Source organism: Anoplophora glabripennis, unplaced genomic scaffold (genome assembly GCF_000390285.2).
Source record: "Anoplophora glabripennis isolate ALB-LARVAE unplaced genomic scaffold, Agla_2.0 scaffold1258, whole genome shotgun sequence".
In the NCBI taxonomy this organism is placed as follows: domain Eukaryota; kingdom Metazoa; phylum Arthropoda; class Insecta; order Coleoptera; family Cerambycidae; genus Anoplophora; species Anoplophora glabripennis.
Window position 1 is genome coordinate 23,568 of NW_019418613.1, and position 23,128 is coordinate 46,695.

The window sequence follows — 23,128 nt, forward strand, 5'->3', positions numbered from 1 at the left end:
AGTGTAATGACATATTAGGCGGGAAACCGCAAAAACGCTAAAACTAGCGGCGCGCTTGAAAACCGCCAGCAGTGTAATCTCAATGCCCACGGACATATTACGTGCCCACCTGCCGCTGCGATCGGCGGCAAACTGTAGCCCGCGCCTTGTCGGCGGGAAAGCGATTTGCGTTTTGCGGTTTGGGCAGAGGAAACATACACAAACTAACGGCTGATGACAAATTGTCTACTGAACCGCTGCGGTTTGCGATTTGCAGCTCAGTGTGTTTCGTGATTTTGACAAGGACTCTGCGGAATCATGTTCACAGAAGTTCATCGAATGATGCAATTGACATGCGATAGTACTTAAAAAAAAATATCGGGGTGCTTTCTAATGTCTTCAAAAAATTTGGGGCATTTCCTCGAACGTACATTGTTATACCGGTGCACTGACTGACAGACCTTTCAACAGACCTTCAGCTTTAGCAGCACAAGCAGTTATTATATTAACAAAATGTACTACCTCCATGCTACAAAGCTAAACCACAACTGATGACAAAAGGAGAATGTGACCCTCCAGGTCCCATCCCCCTGCCGCGCCGCCGAGCAGTATGTCATCACACAGAAAAGCGGTTTTCATTTCCGCCGCTTTTGGCTTTTTGCGGTTTCCCGCCTAATATGTCATTACACTAAAAGCGGTTTTCATTTCCGCCGCTTTTGGCTTTTTGCGGTTTCCCGCCTAATATGTCATTACACTAAGGATATTAGAGCCGTTATTTTAGCGTCAAGAGTCAAAACATTTAACGAAGCAATTCAAATAGCATTAGAAGCTGAAGTTTCTCAATCATTTAATCCACAAAACACTCAAAATGTTTTCCACGTTCAAAGGAAAATTTTTTTAATCGCGGATATCGAAATAATAATCATATACGAGGTAATCGAAGTAGATCAAATACTTATACTAGAAATAGAAGTGAAATAGGAAAAGATCGCCCGATAGCTTACGCAAGCAGAAATCTGACAAAACATGAAATAAATAAACCTGTAATTCTAAAAGAGTTATTAGCAATTCATTGGGGAATAACACATTTCCGCCCATATCTATACAATGCTAACCAAAAATTTATAGTCGTTACCGATCACAGACCGTTAGTTGGACTTTTTACTCATAAATCTTCGTCTTCAAAATTGACTAGAATGCCTTTAGACTTACTAGACTATAATTTCGAGATAAAATACAAACCCGGAAAAACAAACACTAATGCCGATGCTTATAAAGTTAGATTCAGATGTACTAAAATCAATGATTCCTACAGTAGCTACACGATCAATGACAAAGAAATCGAGTGACACTATCACAAAAAAATCAAAAAATCAACCGAACGTCTCAGACAACCAGTCTGGCCAACTGGGAATTTGGGAAGTTACGTCTCTAACTGAAATAAATGAAATAAAAACATTAATGTTCGAAATATGTGACAAGAAAAATAAAGATTATTCACAGCGCTCGCAACCACAATCTCAATCACAATTGATAAAAAGGAAATTTATAAATAAGTGCGATAAAGTTATGAGAATTACATTATCAAGTGATAATCTTGAGCAAAATTTAGATTTTCCACTGGAGAAGCTGATAGAAGAAAATACAAAGCTAGCTAGTTACTCTTATTTATGTTTATCAATGAAAGATAATATATTTAATTATATAAAGGTACCTATATTCAAAGAAAAATATAAATCAACACTAAAAATATTATTATTTACACCACCAACGAGAATAAATGATATCGATCTTCAAAATGAACTAATAGAAAAATATCATAATTCACTAATAGGAGCTCACACAGGTGTAAAACGAACTCTAAATAAATTAAAATAAAAATATGTGTGGAAAAATATGTCAAAAATGGTAAAAAGGCGCTTAAAAAATTGCGAAGAATGTAACAAAAGTAAAATAATCAAGCATCCTGTTGAATCTCTCGTAATTACAGAAACTCCTGCAACAAGTTTCGAATCAATTTCAGTGGATACCGTAGGACCATTGAAAATAACTGAAAATAATATGAGATATATTCTAACTATACAATGTAACTTGACAAAATTTATACAAGCCATTTCATTGGAAAGTAAAGATGCTAAAACTATATCTAAAGCCTTAGTTGAAGAATTTATGATGAAATTTGGTATTTTTTAAATTTTAAAAACAGATTTAGGAACCGAATATGTAAATGAACTTCAAAAATCAATTAATAAACTTTTTCAAATAAAACATTTAACATCAACAGCTTATCACCATGAATTATTAGGTAGTTTAGAGAGAAATCATAGAGTATTAAATGAATATCTTGTTAAAATTCAGCAAATTCTAATTGGGATACATTTTTACCATACTATGTTTTTGCATTAATGTAACACCACACTCAGATGCAAACTATTCACCTTACGAATTAGTCTTTGGTAAAATAGCAAATTTACCAAATGAAATTTTCAAAAAAGTATCACCAATATATAACATAGACGATTACTCAAATGAACTTAAATTTAAATAGAATGAAGCTCACAAAAGAGCAGTAGAATTTCTTAATAACGCGAAGGAAAAACGAAAACTCAATTACGATAAACGTACAAATCCATCTAATTTTTCTATTAATGACCTAGTCATGTTAAAAAGAGGTCAAAAGCAAAAATAGATACCCCGTATACAGGTCCATTTAGAATTATCAGTCAAAATGGCGTTAATTCAACAATTCTGATAGAAAATAAGCATGTAAATGTTCATAATAATAGGTTAATTAGGTATAGAAAAAATTAATATTTTAAACTAATTTGTAATGGTACCATACAATAAATTTTAGCATATATAAGCATTTTAGAATAAGCATTTAATCATACCATAAAATTATTACTTTGTAAGAGGGGAAGGTGTACTGTCATTAACCGCTATTTGCAACTTTGCAATAAATGCAATACGCGATGGGTCAAAGATCCTAGATCCGCTCGCGTGACTGATGACAATACATTATTCTTACTCAGCAAAAACTTACATTATTGTAGTTATAGAAAATAAAATTAGTCTTAACTCAAACTCTTTATTAATTAACATCAAAATATACCTTAACCCAGAAGTAATACCACAATGTCCTTAGCCAGTCAGTTAGGGAACATAGTGACAGTTTGCATGACATTATATTAAATAATTTTATGGGTTCTACTATTACATGTACAGGTATGTACCTAACGTATTAAACTCGCCATATACATTATGGAAGCGGCAGCTAAAGTAAATGTAATTGTTGCAAAATATGAGGTTTTATCGTATGATCTTATAGTTGGTAGAGACTTTCTTGACCAACCTTGTATATTGGTGGAAAGAACGTGATGAAACTGTTTCCTTAAGAATGCTACCGTATTTAGTTGAATTAGTCTTGTTGCTAAAGAAGTTGTAGATAATATTGGTGATGCCAAAGATATTGACATCGGTGATGAAGATATTAACTCAAAAGATTTATGTGTCGGCATACTTAATGAATTTTCAAATATAATTTCATCTTCGTTAAAAACCTTGGTAAGAACAATGACTTGATCTACGTTCACTGTCACAGAATCTCAGATCACTTTACGGAAGGTGAATTGGTTCTGACATATGTAACAAGTGATGTCACTATGGGCACCAGTAAAATGTTGCTACCTAAATTTAAAGGGCCATTCCGTATAACCAAGGTCTTTATCAACGATAGATATGAAGTCGAAGATATGCGAGAAGACTTTAGGTCAGGCAAGAGAACAGTAGTCGCCCCAGATCATATAAAAAAATTGATTACTTTTCAAGTTGGAGAGAGATCCATGGATCTCTAATTGCATTACGATGAGATCAACGGATCTCTAACTTCATTACGATGAGATCAACGGATGTCTAATTTCATTACGATGAGATTAACGGATCTCTAATTTCATTACGATGAGATCAACGGATCTTTAACTCCATTACGTTGAGATAAACATATCTCTAACTGCATTACTGCGAGATCAACGGATCTCTAACTTCATTACGATGAGATCAAGGGATCTCTAATTTCAATACGATGAGATCAACGGATCTCTAGTACGACGAGATAAACAGATCTCCAACTTCAGTACTATGAGATTAACGGATCTCTAACTTCAGTACGATGACATCAACGGATCTCTAATATAATTCCGATGAGATTAACGGATCTCTAGTACGACGAGATCAACGGGTCCCTAATTTCATTACGACGAGATCAACAGATGTCCGAGTAATCTGAGGACAGGTCAAGTCTCAGGATGGCCTAATGTAGAAAAGAAGTCCGCCCGAGAATCGATGACCGGCGACTAAATTTTCACAACATTCACTATTTGTGTGATGCAAACCTTTCGTGGTACAGAGATCTCGGTTCCTGCAACGGTTTTCAGTGAATGTGTGGTGTTGTGTTTTTGGTGACATAATTTTGACGTAGTTTGGAAGCAGGTTTATTAACACATGGAAACAACTTTGAACAATTTTTGTAGAGCATATCGTCTATTGGTAAGTAATTCGTTTATTCGTTTAATTTTTGTGTTACTTTTAAACGACATTTGAATAAATTTCAGCATTTTGGAACACAAAATTTAAACCGTCAAAACCGCCATCAGAGCGCTTTCGCATGTGGCGCGCGGCAGCTGGCCGCTGCACCAGGGGCAGCTTTAAATTTGTTTAAACCTTAATGTGACAACTTTTTTTTCAATTTAAAACGTAATGTATTAGACCACCAGTTGCTTAATAAAAGTTACTTAATTTCGTATCATCTATCACCCTTCTCAAGGAAAGCACTTATTTCAGAAACACTCCGTATATAGGAATATGTATTAAGTTTCCGAATAGATCGGTACATTGATTAATTATTTCCTACTTATAATTTTCTCGAAATTCTTATAATATTTTTCTCATTGAATAAGTGCGAATTAACTGTAGATATTAGTACTCATTCATGGACGATTTCAGTAGGTACTGTAGATTCATTGGGGCGCAAACAATGCTTTAGTAAGTGCAATAACAGTTAACATTTGCTCTACTAGCTTAGTTTTCGAGATACAGAGCGATAAATTTGAAAAAAGGAAATCACTTTTCAAAATTTTATCGAATTTTGTCGTTTTACGAATATATCTTGGCAATCTGTAAACAGATTTGCATTAAATTTGGTATACAATTTTTTTCATGCAAACCAAGTGCGTCACCGAGTTTAAAAAAATTATAAGTTAATGGTATGGTATCAAAAATGTATAGAAAATATATTTTACTATTTATGCATATGCACTGTTTATGGGCTATTTTCGTTCTTGTAGATATCGCGATGGAGATTCTTCATACTAGATTGGTGAGTTACTACAATAAAGAATGAAAAGAAAATATTTCTGCGACAATGGATTGATTACCTCCGAGGATGTCTCCGAGGTCATCTCTTTCACTACTCCTCATACAAACTCTAGATGAATTATCGCAAAGAAATCGAAAAAGTTTACGTTCTACTGCTACTACTTTATTGAATGCATTATTGTTTGTATTAAAAGAATAAAATTGTTCGTCGCCTTTCTGGATTTCTATGGAAAATCTTGAAAAATAACTTGTTTTTTCATCATTAGTATAATATACTAATATACCATATATTATATGGTGCTATTAAATATTTTACTTCTGCAGGAAAAGGACCCCGCACAAAATGAATGGAAATTGGGTTCCGCTAGATTTGGCTGAAATTGTAATATGTTATAGTTCTCGACATTCTGATGAAAAGTTGTCACGGGCCCAAAGTGATCCTATGGATAGTTTCAGAGATATAGAGGGAGGGAAGTGTGTGATTTTGGCTGTAGGACTGAGTAAGCTTCACGAAGTTTCAAGTTGATGCATTCAAAAACTGTGGCATGTAATGAATTTTGACCAGTAGGTACAATGCTTTTGGGATCGCTGAACCTGAATTCTTGGATAGCTTAACTATCTAAGGTCACCTGGAGGTCAGGTAAAGGTCGTTTCAAGGTCAAACTGAAGAAAAGACTTGTATTGAGTTTTGACCAGTGATTGTATAGGTTTTTGTGCTCGCAGAATCTGAATCTGGAGATAGCGTAACCCTAAAGGTCACCCTCAAGTCAATTCAAGGTCATTTCAAGATGAAACTAAAGAAGAGGCTTGTACTGAATTTCAACCAGTGCGTATACAGGATAATTCACAACTTATCCAAAAAAATTTGAGAATAGATGCGGCATGAGAAATGGAATCAATAAAGTACAAAAAATTTTTGCAAAATCCAAAAAAAATTTTGAAGTTATAGTACATTCAACCACTACATAGCTGGACAACTGTAGTCTCTAGCGTCATTCGCAATACGCGTGGAGAGCCACGTGCCCTCAGCGACTCCGAATACTGAAATCCGATTTTGCAATCGTCGTTGCGATAGTGTTTACCTGTTATCTGTGGTGTTTACAATAGTTTTTTAATAGTTAGTGTCAAAAATGGTTTGCGTGTATAGCAACTCGGAGTTGATGGATATCGTTTTAATTTATGGTGAAGCAAGACAACATTTATATTATGGTGAAGCATTTGTGTTATGGTAAAGCAAGACAATATTTGTGATAGTTTGTAGAAACTGAGAAAGATGGAGCCAAATATGTTTACACGTTGGTTGATAAAATTTTGAACAATTGTTGTAACATCGGGTACGTCAAATGATTTTATTGTTTAAAAACATAAATTACTTTTATTAATTAATAAAGGCAAAAGCAGTTGAATTTGCGGATATAAAATAGGTGCTATAAAATTCTATTTATTTCTTTCCTTGCGAAAGTTTTTGTCCGTTTTTATCACACCGCCATGCCGGTCGCATTGTGTGAGGTCAGGTTTTATAGTGGACCAGTTTCCAGTGCCGTGCAGAAGTGTATTTTTAAATCATTTTGCCCTTTTGATTTTTTCTTTACAAAATTGTATTTGTTTTTGGATAAGTTCTGAATCACCCTATATAAGTTTTTTTGGGGGGGAACTGAATTTGGGGATAGCTTAGCCCTACAAGATCACATTTAGGTCAAGTCAATATCATTTCAAAGTCAAAGTAAAGAAAAGGCCTTTCACGAATGTTAACCTGTAAGTATGTATGCTTTTGAGGTCGCTGAACCTGAATTCGGGGATAGCTTCGCCCTATAAGGTCATCTGCGGGGCTTGAATTGAGATTAAGTCAAATGAAATGTCCTTGACTTGATTTCCCAAGTACGGCTGAACGCTTTCAAAATATATTGGAGGAAGTCATAACAGTATAAAAGTCAATACAGCACAAAATATCCGACAATTTTTTTAATCAATCAAAAAGATTGTTGGATATTTTACGTTATGTCTTCTCCAATAGATATTTTGAAAGCGTTCAGAGCCGTACTCGGGAAAAATTTTAAATTATAGCTAAAACAAGCTAAAAACCTTTTTAACCGAATACAATAGTAATTTCATCTAATTCAGAATTAAAAATGTCTAAATTTTGTCATAAAAATAGCAGCGACGTATTTAAAAAAATTAACCTGATGATGGACCCATCCTTATCTTAGACAGACTGTACATATTCACTATTTTTTTTAATATACAGGCTGTTACAAATTCGCTTCTCACTACAGGGATCTCGGAAACGGTAAGAGGTACGAAGTAGCTGAAATGGGGACAAAGTCGCGTAATCAGGGGACCAACATTATGCCTCTAAAGAATCAAGGCTAACATGATTAGTTTTCTAGATATTTGAAAAAAACCGAAATTTTGGAAATCCGTTCCGAAATTTCCGAAATCCGAAAAAAAAAGAACACTTTGTCATGGCCACTTTTTGCCCTCTATCGCATAATCAATTTTTATATGTAACGTTTCGTCTCCAGAATCATCATCAACTTTATTTTTTTAAATACGACCCTAGAAATGTTATTACATTTTTTGCAAGCCTTCATGATCCCCAATACTGTACTGCCTCAGCCCGAACCAGATTCAGACATTTTGTCTCGAAAAATTCATCCTCGGTGTATTCGTTCCAAATTTATCTAAATTTTTTATTTAAATTACTTTGTTTATTGAATTATCGTACACTGTAAGTGTCGTTAGACCATATAAAATCCATTTAATTATTTAAACTATTACCTACATACTGTAAGAAATATTAAAATAAAATCCGGAATTCCAATAATTTTATATTCACTTAATATTACAGTTTTAATAGCCCGACAATTATGCGACTGTTCGTAGTTAAATCTGCAGTCAGAATGTTCCTTGTTTCTTCTCGGTGGTGATCTAGGTCATGGTCTCCTATTTGTTTATATTAGTTGGCTCGGCCAGGGCGGCGCGGCGGCGAGATCGGGATATGCAAGAATCAGCATTTCTGACACGGCCTTTCCTGACCCTCGAGCGTCCTCGCTCGCCTACAGGTACCGAGACCATACCTAAACCAAAAGAAGTAAACAATTAAACGACGAATGACAGATGGGATTAAAATTAAGATAAGTAAACAGGAAGCTGTGCATTTCTGAACTTTCAGCTCCTCCTAATACATAATATTTACAAATAATACAGTGCACACTGAGAGATTAGTTTAAAATTATTAAGCAAAACAACAAACATAAACAAAGAACATAACAAAGAATAAAATACGCATAATTCTATATTAAACTAAGCTACCTCCAGGTAAGACATCAGGTAGACCCCCCTGGTACTTCCAGTAGTTCCAGTCCTCCCAGCCCCAGAGCAGAAAATCCCCTGCTCTGTCCTCTGAAAGAAAAAAGATTAGTATATCAGGAGGACCTCGGAAGAGACCACCTGTCTCCAGTCTTCCTGACTCAGAGCAAATCGCCATGCCCTGTACCCTAAGCACTTACGTTCGGTCGCTGTCAAAGCAATTTACTATTCGCCCAATGCTCAATGACAACAACCTAGAGCAAATCGCCATGCTCTAAGCCGAAACAAGGACCAGGCTACGCCCCTACATGTACAAGGACCAGGCTACGCCGCCCCTACATGTACACGGACCAGGCTCGCCCCTACATGTACAAGGACCAGGCTACGCCCCTACATGTACACGGACCAGACTACGCCCCTACATGTTCTGTATGCTGGTGTGGTTCCTCCTCATAAGATATCCAGGGTGACCGAATAACTTCAGATATATCAGTAAGCTCATAACTTCCAGCGCCTTGCTTATTCGAAAAGGCCCTCGCCATTTAGGCAGCAATTTACGACTTGTTCCGTGTTTGGTATAGCAGTAAGCCTGCGTTTTGTTCCTTTTGGTACTCATCGGCCAATTTAACCATTCGTTTACGTATCGCTTTAACATCTATCCGGATCATTAGTTAAAACATTAGTGCTTGTAACTCGGAAACTCATAAGAGCCTCACTAGGTGAAAACCCAATGGCATTATTTAGAGTGCCATTTAAACCTAACTGCAAATTTTGGACATTTTCATCCCATTCCCTATTGTCGCGTTTACCTCCCATGGCCGCTAATGAATCAGAAATAATGCGATTATACCTCTCAACTTACCCATTCCCTCTCGGGAGCGCTACCGCGTTAAGGTGATGGCGTATACCGTTTTTTTCTATAAAGGAAGCAAAATGTTTCGATGTAAATGCGCTTCCTTGATCACTATAATGCGTGTGACCACCCCAAAAGTATTAAACATGTCCTTAAATGAAATTATAATATTTCGTGTTTGCGTATCTTTAACCGGGTATAGTAATATAAATGTTGTAAAATATGCATTACCAGCTTTTGTTTTTACCCAAATGGTCAATATGCACGGTATGAAATGGTTTAGGTATTTTGGTATGGGGTGTAAAAACCCCGGACGCTTACCGTGACTTAAAAAATAAACAAATTTTTACATACTTGATTACAAAGCGCCTCATTCGTGGGAACCAGCATTTACTACCAATTAATTCAAAAGTCCCTTCGACACCAAAATGGCCCACATCGTCACGAACCATTGTAAAATTGTTTTTATTTGTCAACTGTTGCTTCAAAAACTCAAAAGCCTCAACATGCCCTTTTTGCCAAGCCCAAGGCACCCCTTACGGAAATATCCCGTAAGATCAAGAAATTGCCTTACATGGTGAATGTTTTGAGGAATCGGGAACTGATTTACCGCTTTTAATTTATTATCGGATCGTCGAATCTTCGAGGTCGAGGTGTTACAGGCTCCGTTGTTGTTAAACGAATCGACATGTTTATATTTTTAGCTGAGCCCACTGCAGACAAANTAATTTTATTACGACAAATTAATTCTTAAGAATGCATATGAACAACCAAAATGTCAACTGAATATTATTATAAAATAGATGTTATTGTTGGTATTGTTACCTTTTATACATGGGTCATCACAAAGCAGTTATCTCGACAACAGCCGGGACATTCGTCAGAAATTAAGAGGGTATATGAAACAAATAACAAAATTACTGTTCTGTCAATAAAATCAAATAAATAGGTAACTCACCGGGAGGTTACACTCCCCCTAACCTTAGGATTCAAGGTATATCCTTCCATACGTTTCCATTACATTAATTAGCAACTATGTATCATTCTTCTTTCTTCAACAACTAGCTAGTGTCATCTGAAATAAGTCGAAGCTCCCCCGGACGCCAACTAGTAAGCATTCCAACTACCGGATGTGTGAGTCATACTATTATTATTATGCCACCTACCTCAACACCACCCAGTATGTGTCAATCAAAGCGCATGTAAGGCCCCGTAGAACTTACAAGACACACTTTGAAGGAACCACAGCCATAAAGACCGGGAACACGTGGCATGCCCTGGGGTTTTCAAAAACATAAACCAGCATGGCATATTACTCACAAATTCACAAATCATTAAACAAATATATTCAAGCTAGCACACAGATGTAATAATCGACCTTATTCGGGCGCTGGCCAGGCACCACTGTCACAAAGAAAAATCTCTCACTTTCGGCGTCCCGGACTACATTTTTGTATATACCCATAAATTACCTTATCCCAAGGGCACATAAATACTTGGCTGGCGCATTCCGTGTATACAGCTGAGGTTTGATTAAAAGCAACCACGATAGTTTCATTTCATAATAAAATATATATTGATTCGTATTATTACAATACTTTAAAAATAAACAAGTGTTACATTATTCTTCAAAAAATTTCAGTAATTGTTCAAAAACATTTTTGTTTTGGCAAAGGTTGAAAATGAAGATCGGCGTAATATTATCGGAATTTATTATATCTGTAACCGCAACTGTGAAAGAGCATGTAATAGTATGAATATCCTGAAAAAAATTGATCGGAATTTGTTTGAATTTTGAGCACTCGAGAAGCCTAGAAATAACTATGGACACAGGAATAATACTCTAATAACACCACCACACATAAAAAAAAAGTTGTCTGAAATATACATGCGACATATGATTTCCGATGTATTTTCGCCCGCTGAACACGAATCCGGAGTCAGAATTGCTCCATCACCCTTCAATTTTCAGCAAAACGCTGAAGAATCTCCTGAAAAATGAAAATTTTCCCTAATGATAGATCTTATAGATGGGTAACGTTCGTTATGAGCAATACAAAGTTTCCTAAAATTTTTGCCCGCTAAATACGGGTCCGTAATGAGGGTTTTTAATCAACCTTCATTCTTCAGCGAAATTCANTGATTTTGTTAATGAAACCCTTGGCTTGATTTTTCACTTATTTAATGACTTATAATAAGTTCTCACAAGGTGTCTTAACACTACTCTAACCTAAACTCTTCTGTCTATATGTGTATAGGGCTTATGTACCAACACCCTCGCTTTCGTCCCGTACCTCAAAACAATGAAGAGGGGGGTTGGACGGAACCTTATGGCGCGTGGCGGAACAGGTGTCACCCAACGTAGTCAAAATAACACGAGTCGGCAATGACGCACGTGGCAACTCTAAGGACGCGGCTAAATTTTCAGTTATAAGAGAGCATTTACTACCAAAATCAATGAAACACCTGACTTTAGTCTTTTCAACCAAAATATATTTAAATTAACTTTGTCAGAAGACAGCAATATTTCTTGTTGAAATCAAGAAGCCTAAAATGATTTGCTAAAACATGAGGGTCTTTAATGTTGGCGGCTTCGACAGTAAATTTGATTTGCACATCATCAATACCTCCCATTATCAAGTTTACACGGTCTTCATCACTTATTGGATGTTTTAATTTATGTATTAGCGCCATTTTACGCAATACACATTCATATAACGGCTCATTCATTTGCGGTTTACAGAATATTATATCTTGAAATAATTTTTACAAATCCCGCCTACATTTAAATTTTTCTTGCAATATTTGACACCATTCAGTCGTAATTTAGATAAGGCCAAGTGAGAGGTTGTTTTATCGTCCCACCCGTGAATTAACGCAAATTCATTTACGCTATTTACCCATTGATCAACATCGTGAAGTAATGGATCAAAAATCGGGATAATATTAGTATTAATAGAAACGTTACTTACACCAGCGATTTTCTTTTCGACCAACCTGTCTAACCCAGCTACCATGGCTGCACCTATTTGAGAAAAACTCTCAGACAAGGATCTGACGAACGGAATAAAAGAAATTCTCGTTCTAGACCTACTTCTAGGGCTACCTTGAGAATGTCGCCTTCGTCCATGGTGTAAACCATTATTCCTACGTGAGCGACCCTTCCCCTTTTCTTCATTTTTGGCCTCACCCCGAAAATGACGCCTTCGTCCGTGGTGAGAACCACCATCCCTTCGTGAGTGATGTTTTCTCCTTGAATCGCCGCCTTCAATACTAGGACTACCATCAGCTCGACCCCGGTGATGAGTCAAGGCCCCACTTTGGCTCCAAGCACTCTCAGCCTGGTCAGATATTGCACTAATAACTTTTATATATTTTTTTTATATAAATATTGTCAACAAAGCGCACAGGTAGATCCCACTTCTGATGTAAGAAATATTAAAATAAAATCCGGAATTCCAATAATTTTATATTCACTTTTCAGTTTTAATAGCCCGACAATTATGCGACTGTTCGTAGTTAAATCTGCAGTCAGAGTATTCCTTGTTTCTTCTCTCGGTGGTGGTCTAGGTCATGGTCTCCTATTTGTTTATATTAGTTGGCCCGGCCAGCGCGGCTGCGAGATCGGGATATGCAAGAATCAGCATTTCTGACAATACATAACTCAATAAGTTGTTGCGTCAAAATTAAAACATTATTACAATTTTAATTTTATTACGACAAATTAATTCTTAAGAATGCATATGAACAACCAAAATGTCAACTGAATATTATTATAAAATAGATGTTATTGTTGGTATTGTCACCTTTTATACATGGGTCATCACAAAGCAGTACGCATACTGTGCTCATACTAATAAGTTTTACCTTTAGCTGCATCCGGGGCACCTCTATGTGGTGACGGTGGGCAACGGACCTCACCATTTTCCCGGCTGAGTCCCCGGATAGCGGTTTTCATGCCGTCATGGCAGCTAAGGGTAATACCTATACGATACAGGGACGCGCACGAAAAGTGCGATTCCCAGTATCGGCGGCTGGACTGAGTGGGAAAGCGGGCTCGCAGTCGTCGTCATCATGCGACCGTAGCTCTGTTTCGGTGGGTAACTTGGCCGTTCCAGAGTATGAAGTTACTGAAAATACTCCGAAATCAAAATCATACTACAAATACTTTAAACTACGTACTATAAATGGAGTTTCAGATATAGTTAATAAGCACGACGTCTTCATGTTTCTGGAGATTCTTCCGAATTTTTCTGAAGACGGAAGGTAAGTGGAGTAAAAAAAGATTTCGTATCAAAGTTCAGCGGGAGAAATACTATGGAAAATATGTATCACAAGCAAAGCTTCAATTAACAAGCTGAGAGTTTTAATTTTCCTGAAGATTCTTCTGAATTTTGCTGAAGACGAAAGGTCGGTATAGAAATATACATTCCGAATCCGAGTTCAACAGGAAAAATGCTATAGAAAACATGTATCACACGACAAGCTTCAACTAGCAAGCTCAAAGTCTTCATTTTTCTGAAGATTCTTCTGAATTTCGCTGAAGAATGAGGGTTGATTAAAAACCCTCATTACGGACCCGTATTTAGCGGGCAAAAATTTTAGGAAACTTTGTATTGCTCATACCGAACGTTACCCATCTATAAGATCTATCATTAGGGAAATTTTTCATTTTTCATAAGATTCTTCAGCGTTTTGCTGAAAATTGAAGGGTGATGGAGCAATTCTGACTCCGGATTCGTGTTCAGCGGGCGAAAATACATCGGAAATCATATGTCGCATGTACATTTCAGACAACTTTTTTTTGTGTGTGGTGGTGTAATTTTTTATTTTAATGCGTGGTGGTAATAGTTTAAATAACTAGATGGATTTCACAGGTTCTAACGACACTTACAAGGTACGATAATTCAATAAACAAAGAAATCTAAATAAAAGATTTAGATATATTTAGAACGAATACACTGAAGATGAATTTTTCGAAACAAAACTTCTGAATCTGGTTCGGGCTGAGCCAGTACAGTATGTACCAGTTTTGAAATGATTGCAAGAAATAAACAAACTACCATTTTTTTAATTAAAAATATTTTCAATTTTCAAAGAGCTGATGACAATTAATAGTTGCATAAAAAAAATTATAACTCAGTAATTTAAAAAAAAATAGTTCAACATAAAATTTATGTAGGTACTTTTCATTCACCTGTGTCATAATATAATTTATTGAGGTACCTTATCCACATTATATTAATTTTAATAAGTTTTGTACAAATTTTACAATTGCTTCATGTTGGTCAACTTATAGTTTAATTTGTACTTCATAATATGACGTTTATCACTAGCGTTATTAATGAAATGAGTCTAAACATTATTATCTGTGCCAAAAAAGTATCTCATTAAGTGGGAATTACAGAGGAATTATGGAACTTTATCCATCGCTCTGTTGACATGTTGGTTTTTTATGTACTGGAAATTTAATATATTTGTCTAAAAAGACGTGTCAGGTATACAAATAAAATTGATTTAGAAATATCTTTAAACTTGCTGATCATGGTGTATCTCGAAGGTTAACAAAAGTATGCCGAGTCATGGTGATTAAACAGCGCGATAATAAAAATTGTACGGACGCACACATATCTGTTGTATTGTAGTAGGTGGGTGAAATTTATTTTCTTTTATCCTCTTGATAAACCACCTCACCATCGCCTATTTTATATTTGATAAAACCAATTGTATTTGATAGGTGGTTTGTCAACTATATAGTTTAATTTTTTTAAATAAAAATTAGTGAAGACTGTTCTAGTCCAAGCCATGGAATCGTCTCATATGTACTGCAATTAGTTGATTAGTGCGCGGAAAATATATAAATTTTAATATATCAGTGGCGGAGTATTATTTGTGGAGTGGGAGTACTAATTTTAATTAAAATTATGAGTGGGAAGAAGAGATGTTCCACGGGATTAAGTATAAAATGCTCGGAATTAATAAGGTAAAACACTTGTAATAATTCTGCAGGACTAAATTATATATTCAAAAGGTAAAAATCTATGTTGGTGAAAAGAGAAAGATGTTTTTTAATTAGAGATGCAATGCAACTATTTCTAAATAGGTGAAGTGAGGTGAAGAGTGTTACACTTTTCTTTTTTTATATTAGTAATACAATAAGAAAAATTGTGATTCATTTTTATGGAGACTATATGCTTACTGTACATACTTAGAAAACCGTATAATACCGAAATATGTACATTGTACTGCTGCAGTACTATAAAAAATAATTTTTAAATCACAACTATAACATACGTCATAATTCAGCACGTACAGTTACATTTTATTTAATTCATTTAACCATACAAATACAAATATAGCAGTATAATATTGCACAAAAAAACTAAAATAAGGCGTAAACTTATTTCTAGGATTCTAGGTCCTCAAATAACACTAACAAAATATAATGAAAGGCAAAAGAATACAATACTGTTTCTTCCCTGTTGTAATATGGTTCCCTAAACGAACGACCAAGAATTAAATTAAAATTATAAATGATCTTATGTAGGTTTTACCATACGATCTGACATAAATTAATAGATTATTATAGTAACTTGAATTCAACGGATACTCATGTAAGGGGAGATATAATTTATTTATTTTATTTTACATCTAACACTTAATTACAGGATGGGGCGAACAAAGAAAATACACATTTAACAATCTAAAATATTGACAAACGGGAGAGTTGATTAACGTAATACTTCTAGGACTAGGCAAATGAAATGCATTGGAAGCACACGATGTTCTAGGCACATTAATACCAAACTTTTGAAAAATGATTTAACCAACAATCACATTATACATTATTTTATGTAGTAACAAAACAAAATTGCAACTATTTAAACTACTGATGAGAGCAGAATGGCAGAGCATATGTGACATCACACCACACTGACTCTACCCGATGGGTCTATGCGCTATTAGCTATTATCTCAAGTTACTTATTTGTGTTATACAAGGTCCCATTTTAATGTATCAGGCCGCATATTTTTTTTTATTCGACTTTTATAAAAAAATATTTCGAACAAAAGTTATCAGATTTCGAGGGGGTCAAATTATGGTGACCTTGAATTTGACCTTGAAGTCAATTATCAATGTAATTTCTAGGTCAACCTTAATTCTCTATACGGAAACCTATAGTTTTTATTACAGATTCGTATTCTGCCGGGAATAACACGTAACTTTTGTATGAAACATTTTTTTGAAAATGCTTCGTTCGCTCGCCAGAGTGGGCTATACTTTTACTGTTCCATTTTAATTCTCAGGCTAATATCACAAGAAATAAGCAAGATGGTGAAAAATATTTCCAACAAAATTTGTCAGGTTTCGGGGGGATCAATATACCTTGAAATTAACCTTGACGTCAATTTTCAAGATCATTTCAAGGTCAACCTTGATTTTTTAAATGGAAACCTATTACAGTTTCGTAAAATATGTATTTTTTTTCCCGCATAATAATAAAGCAAATTAAAATTTCATACCATTATGAAGTTGCAAGTACATATCCCATAATGTAATAGGTAATTGGAGGTAATACATTAACGATAAATATACAAGAAGACTGCACCAATATTTTTTACGATATCATCAATTTTCAGTTTGTATAAATAATTGTAGTCGATGTAAATTTGAACTGAAGAATTATCAACAGCAATAAGTACCTACTTTCGCTAGCGCAGTTTGTCTGATCATAGTCTGTATACTTGTACTGGATCATATTGAGCGCTAAACATAATTGTTAGGGAAAAATTCAGTAGAACTGCAAGAATATGAATCAAACCACGTTTCCATGAGCGTAATAATATACTGAGAAAGAACCACGCTGCTTAAAATATCCCTGGATGTCGAACGTAACCTCCCCAACGTTCTGGTAATTGATATAACCTTTATTAACCTCAAAAACAGATAAGTTGATCTACTAGTACTACAGGGATGGCATATCCATAGTTAATATTCAAGTAATGACATGTCTAGTTTGATTTTATCAAGATTTTCTTTATAAACTGTGCATTTTTCTTTTTCTCATACCTACCCAAGAAGCAAAAAATCTATTTACATTTATATTTTTTAATTAAAAATATTTAACAAACGACAAATAAATTTGCTTATTGTTCATCCTATATAACACTTAAACCATTCTCACTTAGTGAATGTAAAAAAATGATGTTTTCTGTGTAACACTGCTGCCGTGTTTTTCCTAAATATTAATGATACTGATATAATTTACGAAGATAAGAGTATCAGTTTTAGATATAATGGATTTTAACATTTAGTGTTTTTTTTTGTATTACTAACTCAATATAGAGGAGTATGGACTATATTCTCAAATTTCAGTTTCACCCAAAATTCGCCTGTCAGTATTTAGTGTATAATGCAACGTAATTTCTTATCGCGATAAACCCTAAAAATAGGGCTTATCGCTCATAGGAAGCTGATGTTATGACTATACGGCTGTAGTATCAAATCCACGAACAAGGACAAGGTGACAAGGTAGCGTTGTCAAGTACGTTAAGCCAAATGCTAGTGACGCTATCTTGTGGGGTTAATGATACCACGGAATATTATAATTATATAATTCCTGTTGTTAATGTGATTTGGACAACTTGGCAATGTATGTAGACAAGCTCGCCTTTTATTTGGTTGGTTCTCTTGTTCTAAGGAAAATTAAAATATAAAATATTTAATACTGCTTTAATTTAAATTCGGGGAATACTAAGTGAGAAATAATGGAATAGTTTTTAAAAATATATAATTTATTATTAGCTCTCGTGTTTTTCCTTTATTTTAAAGGTTTAAGTTAATTCAAATACATTAAAAAATATTTCTAAAAATTAGAGTCATACAATGTTCTTCGATACCAGCAATCTAGGAATTCAAAAGATGCATAACCTCATAGACGACTAGCATATAATTATGCCAGCAATATCTAGTAAACAGCTAGTAATTAATAATGATCTAGAATAAACGTGAAAATGATACGGTAAATATTATCAATACAAAAACACATACCTGATGCATTGAAAATGTTATGCTGGCTACCCACTACGCAGGTGGCCTCTACGGCGACCTGTACAGGCTGCCTGAAAAGCGACCGCATTTACATCCACACTACAAAACCAAAACTGAGAGTTTCTTCAGTTTTCTTTCATCACGGGAAAAGGTAGTGTACAGTTTCTTTCTATTAAAAATGAAACGGAAAGAATTAATGTTTAACAAGTGCTTCAACAACAGCAATTTCCATGAAATTAGAACCCAAAAGATCAGTTAAAAGCAGAAAAAGGTGGTGTAATCTGATTTTTTGTTTTTATCCATATATTCTTTAGATTTAATGCGCCATAAACATGGATGTGCTTTATAAAGTTCTATAAATTCTCTTAAAGAAATACTTCCTTTGTAGATTCCATGTTTGATTCGGACATGTTATTTCAAACCTTTCAAACTGACCGGAATCGCATCAACACTCACAGTTTTAACACGTCTGTGCAGGCAAATTTCAAGCATCGCCAGAAATCTGTCCGGTCAAATCATTCGCCTGCACAGGCCGCCTCATGAACGTACTAACTTGCAGGTAGACCTGTGCAGGCCTTAAATAATAAAATCTAAAAATATATTTTATACTTGATTTAACATCACCCTTGACAAAAAACAAAGACCCACATGCAAATATAACCACGATAGAAAGATCTTACTATTTTTACATTTTACTTAGGATTGCGTTTTCAAGTGACCTCTTCGCAAATGGAATTAATAAATATTAATAGAACAAAATTGTATATAAAACACAAAAATTAAAAAAAAAATCTCCGGCTGGAAATGGAAAAGTCTCAAGTAAATCCTTACTTTCCCATATATATATAGGTAGAAAAATGTTATTTAATATATAGTTCTCTAACTTAAAGCAAAAACCGTAACAATATGGTTTCAAATTTGTTGATAGTGTCCAAGAATCATTGGTACTAACGAAAATACCTAAAAAAGTAATAAGACTTTGTCATTCTGTATCTTAAAACACCTTAACATGTTCTAACTTATTTTTGATCAGAGTGTGTCGGTCTCGAACGAATGACGTCGTTCGCGATCGAGGTGGTGTGTATGATTGAGGTCTTGCAGCGATCCAGCTTAGGAAGCGCTTTGCTAAGGTGGCCCTTAGGCTAGCGCGGGAGGGGAGAGTGGGATAAAGAAAGGAGGGCGGAATCTGTGTGTGTGTGTATCGTTTTCGTCTCTTCATCCTGGCGGTCCTGAAACAGACAGAAAATTTCGACTCACCCTGCGCCCAGAAAATGATGTCTAGGCCGCCTGCATCTGGCGGCAACCTCTTCGGGTCGGTAGTCCACAGCGCTCCGCATCAGTGGGTTGCTGTGGATCTTGGCGCACTCGAAAAGGTTTCAACGAACCAGGGGACCCCCGCAACGGAGGGCGATGTTCTTGACGGCTAGCACCCGGGCTAGGTGCGTCTTCGCTGCGTATCCCCACGCGTTTTCAGCGTACCTCAGTTGCGGCTACAGTACTGCTTTGATGATTATTAGCCTATTCCGCAGGCAGAGACGGCTGTCCCTGCACAAAAGCGGATAAAGCTTCGCCATCCTCGCTTTGCGTGTTAAGTGTCGACGGGGTCTTCCATGTCAGCGTGCGATCCAAAGTTACCCGTAGGTACTTGACGGTGGTCACCCACTGGATGTCTTCTCCGTTGAACTTCACGTGTCCCTGGAGACGCGTTCTGTATCTAACGGGCCGTTATGGCTGTGTCGTCGGCCTTGGGTATGTTGGATGTATAGATGTTGAATAGGTGCGGTGATGGTACGGCTCCTTGGGGGTCGCTTTCCTCGACGTCTCGGTAGGTGGATAGGCCCCCTTCCACCTTCACACGCAACTTCCTGCCTCTGAGAAAGGACTCCACCAGCTTGATCAGTCCGATAGGGTAGCCAAAGTCGAGCATCTTTGCCAGAAGCCCATCGTGCCTGATCGTATCAAAAGCCTTGGCGACGTCCAGGAGGACTGCCACGGTGGATTCTCGATTTTTGAAACTTGCGGAGAGATGTTCTACTGACCTGAGAATCTGCTGCTCCGTAGAGTGGTCACTGCAGTAGGCAAACTGATCGTCGGGGATGACTTGCAATTCATCCGAGCCGTCACGCAATCTGGTCAGGATGATCCTCTCTGCTACCTTGCTCATCATTGGCAGGAGACTGATGGGCCTGTAACTGACAACAAATGTAAGGCCCCTTGCGATCTCGTTACCGATCTTATAGCGTCGGTGTCGACTGTTGATATAAGCGCACCTAGGCCTGCGCAATACAGTGAGGAGTGGGGGCGGCAAGTCTTGCTTGTATAAGAGCCATTGACATCAGTGCCGCTTCACTTGCTGTTAGTCCTAAGAAATAGGGTAGAAAGCGTTTAAATGGATTATAGGTGAAAATAAGAATAATTCAAAGTTTTATACAAATTATAGCTTCTTTGAGTGAAAGATAGCCAAATGATTCAGAAAGATTCAAAAGATTCACCTTATTTTGCGAAATTAGAGCAAAATTACCACTTTCTATGAAAAAACTTGAAAGCCTGAGGCCTCTCAAGGACACAAAATTCTGGATATAGTTTATCCAAATCTGTAAAACATTGTGTTCCAATCAAATAATTTTCTTTTAGAAGTCGTTGCAGAGCCGGTGATGACAAAATAATAAGTGCAACGAGTCACTGAGTAGGTACGTACTATTTTGTTTTTGAAGATAGCAGTTCTATTTTTAAATTGTTGTATGTTAACAACCTTTGCATTATATGAAAAAACAAATTACAACAATTGACGTTATATATAATTAAGTTCCGCCTTAAGCCAGAAATATTTCCTTTATAAATTGTAAATTCTTTATCTTCAAACCTCCAGATTTATGACTTATTTATTTTGCTAAAATTTTCTTATATTTATCACGAACGAGTCAATATAACTTTCTTAAATCGTTAAATGTGAAAAAGGCTGGAATGAAGGAAGAATACAATGAAGAATTGCAATTTATATATCAGGGAAATCCGCTATACTTCTGTGATGCCACATCTATATTTATACTTTTTTTGATTAGATAATTTACGAGAAATTTTAGATTTTGTTCGTCTTGATTATAATTTAGATAACCAGTTGTAAATAAATATTTTTTTTATCTTATCTTAATAAAGTCATAGTTAGGACAAAGTACAAACAAAATTATTTTATTTTATTGGAAACTTTTGTACCGATTTACGTGATTTATATAAAGATTGGTACAGAAATTATCGTACCGCATCGGGGCCGAACGCCCGCCGCCCGGCCATGCGTCGGCTGACCGATGACCGTTTTCCGATCCTTTTGTTGAAAAACTTGGACTTGGAGCATTGGCATTTTTTTATATTGGCCGTCGGCTTAGACGAATGATAGGAAAAAGTAGAAAAACAAAGACAGAAAAGAAAAGTGAATTTACAATGTCTGGAAGGCAAGACATTTACACTTTGTACACAGGAAATTCCTTACGCTGTTTCTGCATTTCATGAACGATGAAACGAAATTCTACGTCTTTCGATATCCGTATTATATTTACATAATTTTTTCCAAAACTATTCAAATCCAAAATTTGGATTTGAATAGTTCTCGAAGCTTAGATAAAAAGTTGTCAAAGGCATTAAGCAGAGAAAATTATATTTTTCGAAATATAGTCGCCGAAAGGTAAGAGTTATAGTATAATACCGCGAGGTATAAATTGAAGAAGACTCATTGTAAGGTCAAATGAAGAGAAGCCGTGCAATCTGTCCAAAACACATATTTCTTAGATTGTCGGGGTTACTGAATCCGAATCAGCCATCCATTCGGGTATACAGATGCTATACAGGGTATACAATATACAGAAGGTTCTTAAGGAAAATGATGATGAATTTCAATTGGATGAACATATAAATGAACCAGGACTTCTGAGTACGAATTTTCTAAAGATTCCGAAATGCTGCAAGACATCAAATATTTATTAGTTATGTCAACGTGGATGAAGACAGATAATTATGGTGGTGATCAAGATAATGGTCCAATCCTAGCATATTATTGCACGTGTTACTCAAGGACGAGAGTAGTAGGAACTTGTGCTCATGTGGCCAGTGTTTTTTGGTTTCTACGCTATGCCCGCCATCAACCACATGTGAAGTACCCAGATGATTCACTATTAAATACTACAATGAATGCAATTAATTAATTGATAATTGAATCACTTAATTATAATTTATGTTATACCTTTTATTTCAGACAATATTATTTCTTATCTGAAAATGATTCAATATGTATTCGTTACGATGTATAGTACAGTCAAAAACATATGCATTCATCAATGATGTTTGATAGGTGTGTAGTACAACATTAATAAAGAATGTACTTTAGTTAAAAAAGTTTTTACTTATCGATTTTTTATCCTACCCAATTAATTAGTAAACTTCAGAACCAGGTTGGCCGTGGAACATCTTACAACCTGTTATACTCTTAAGGCTTCTCACTGTATACTTTGCAAATGCGCGTAAAAAAATATTACCTACTTAATATTATTATAATATGATTACATATGTTTG

At 35.7% G+C, this 23,128-nt stretch overlaps 2 protein-coding genes across 5 annotated transcripts in view; one reads left to right on the forward strand and one right to left on the reverse strand.

The window, feature by feature from the left end:
• The window catches only part of LOC108914841 (kelch-like ECH-associated protein 1), a 71,518-nt gene that overhangs the window by 14,130 nt on the left and 34,260 nt on the right, over nt 1-23,128 (forward strand). For 2 of the 4 annotated variants that reach the window (XM_018720743.2, XM_018720745.2), the window contains exon 1: nt 15,391-15,497. The exons of the other annotated variants lie outside the window; for them this stretch is intronic. In XM_018720743.2, coding sequence (XP_018576259.1) covers nt 15,439-15,497 — 59 coding nt within the window. In that variant the 5' untranslated portion in view covers nt 15,391-15,438. Of the gene's footprint in view, nt 1-15,390; nt 15,498-23,128 lie in introns of those variants that run through there. 4 annotated transcript variants of the gene reach the window in all.
• On the reverse strand, nt 8,148-8,992 carry LOC108914842. The gene is made up of 2 exons (XM_018720750.2): nt 8,665-8,992; nt 8,148-8,429 (listed from the first exon to the last, which is right to left on the reverse strand). The coding sequence occupies exons 1-2, from the start codon at nt 8,837-8,839 to the stop codon at nt 8,296-8,298; spliced, it is 309 nt and encodes a 102-aa protein (XP_018576266.1). The 5' UTR covers nt 8,840-8,992; the 3' UTR covers nt 8,148-8,295.

Coding starts and splice junctions, on each gene's coding strand:
- LOC108914842 (XM_018720750.2), bottom strand. CDS start 8,839: ATGGCGATTTGCTCTGAGTCAGGAAGACTGGAGACAGGTGGTCTCTTC. Junction 8,430..8,664: donor ACCTGATGTCTTACCTGGAG/GTAGCTTAGTTT, acceptor CTTTTGGTTTAG/GTATGGTCTCGGTACCTGTA.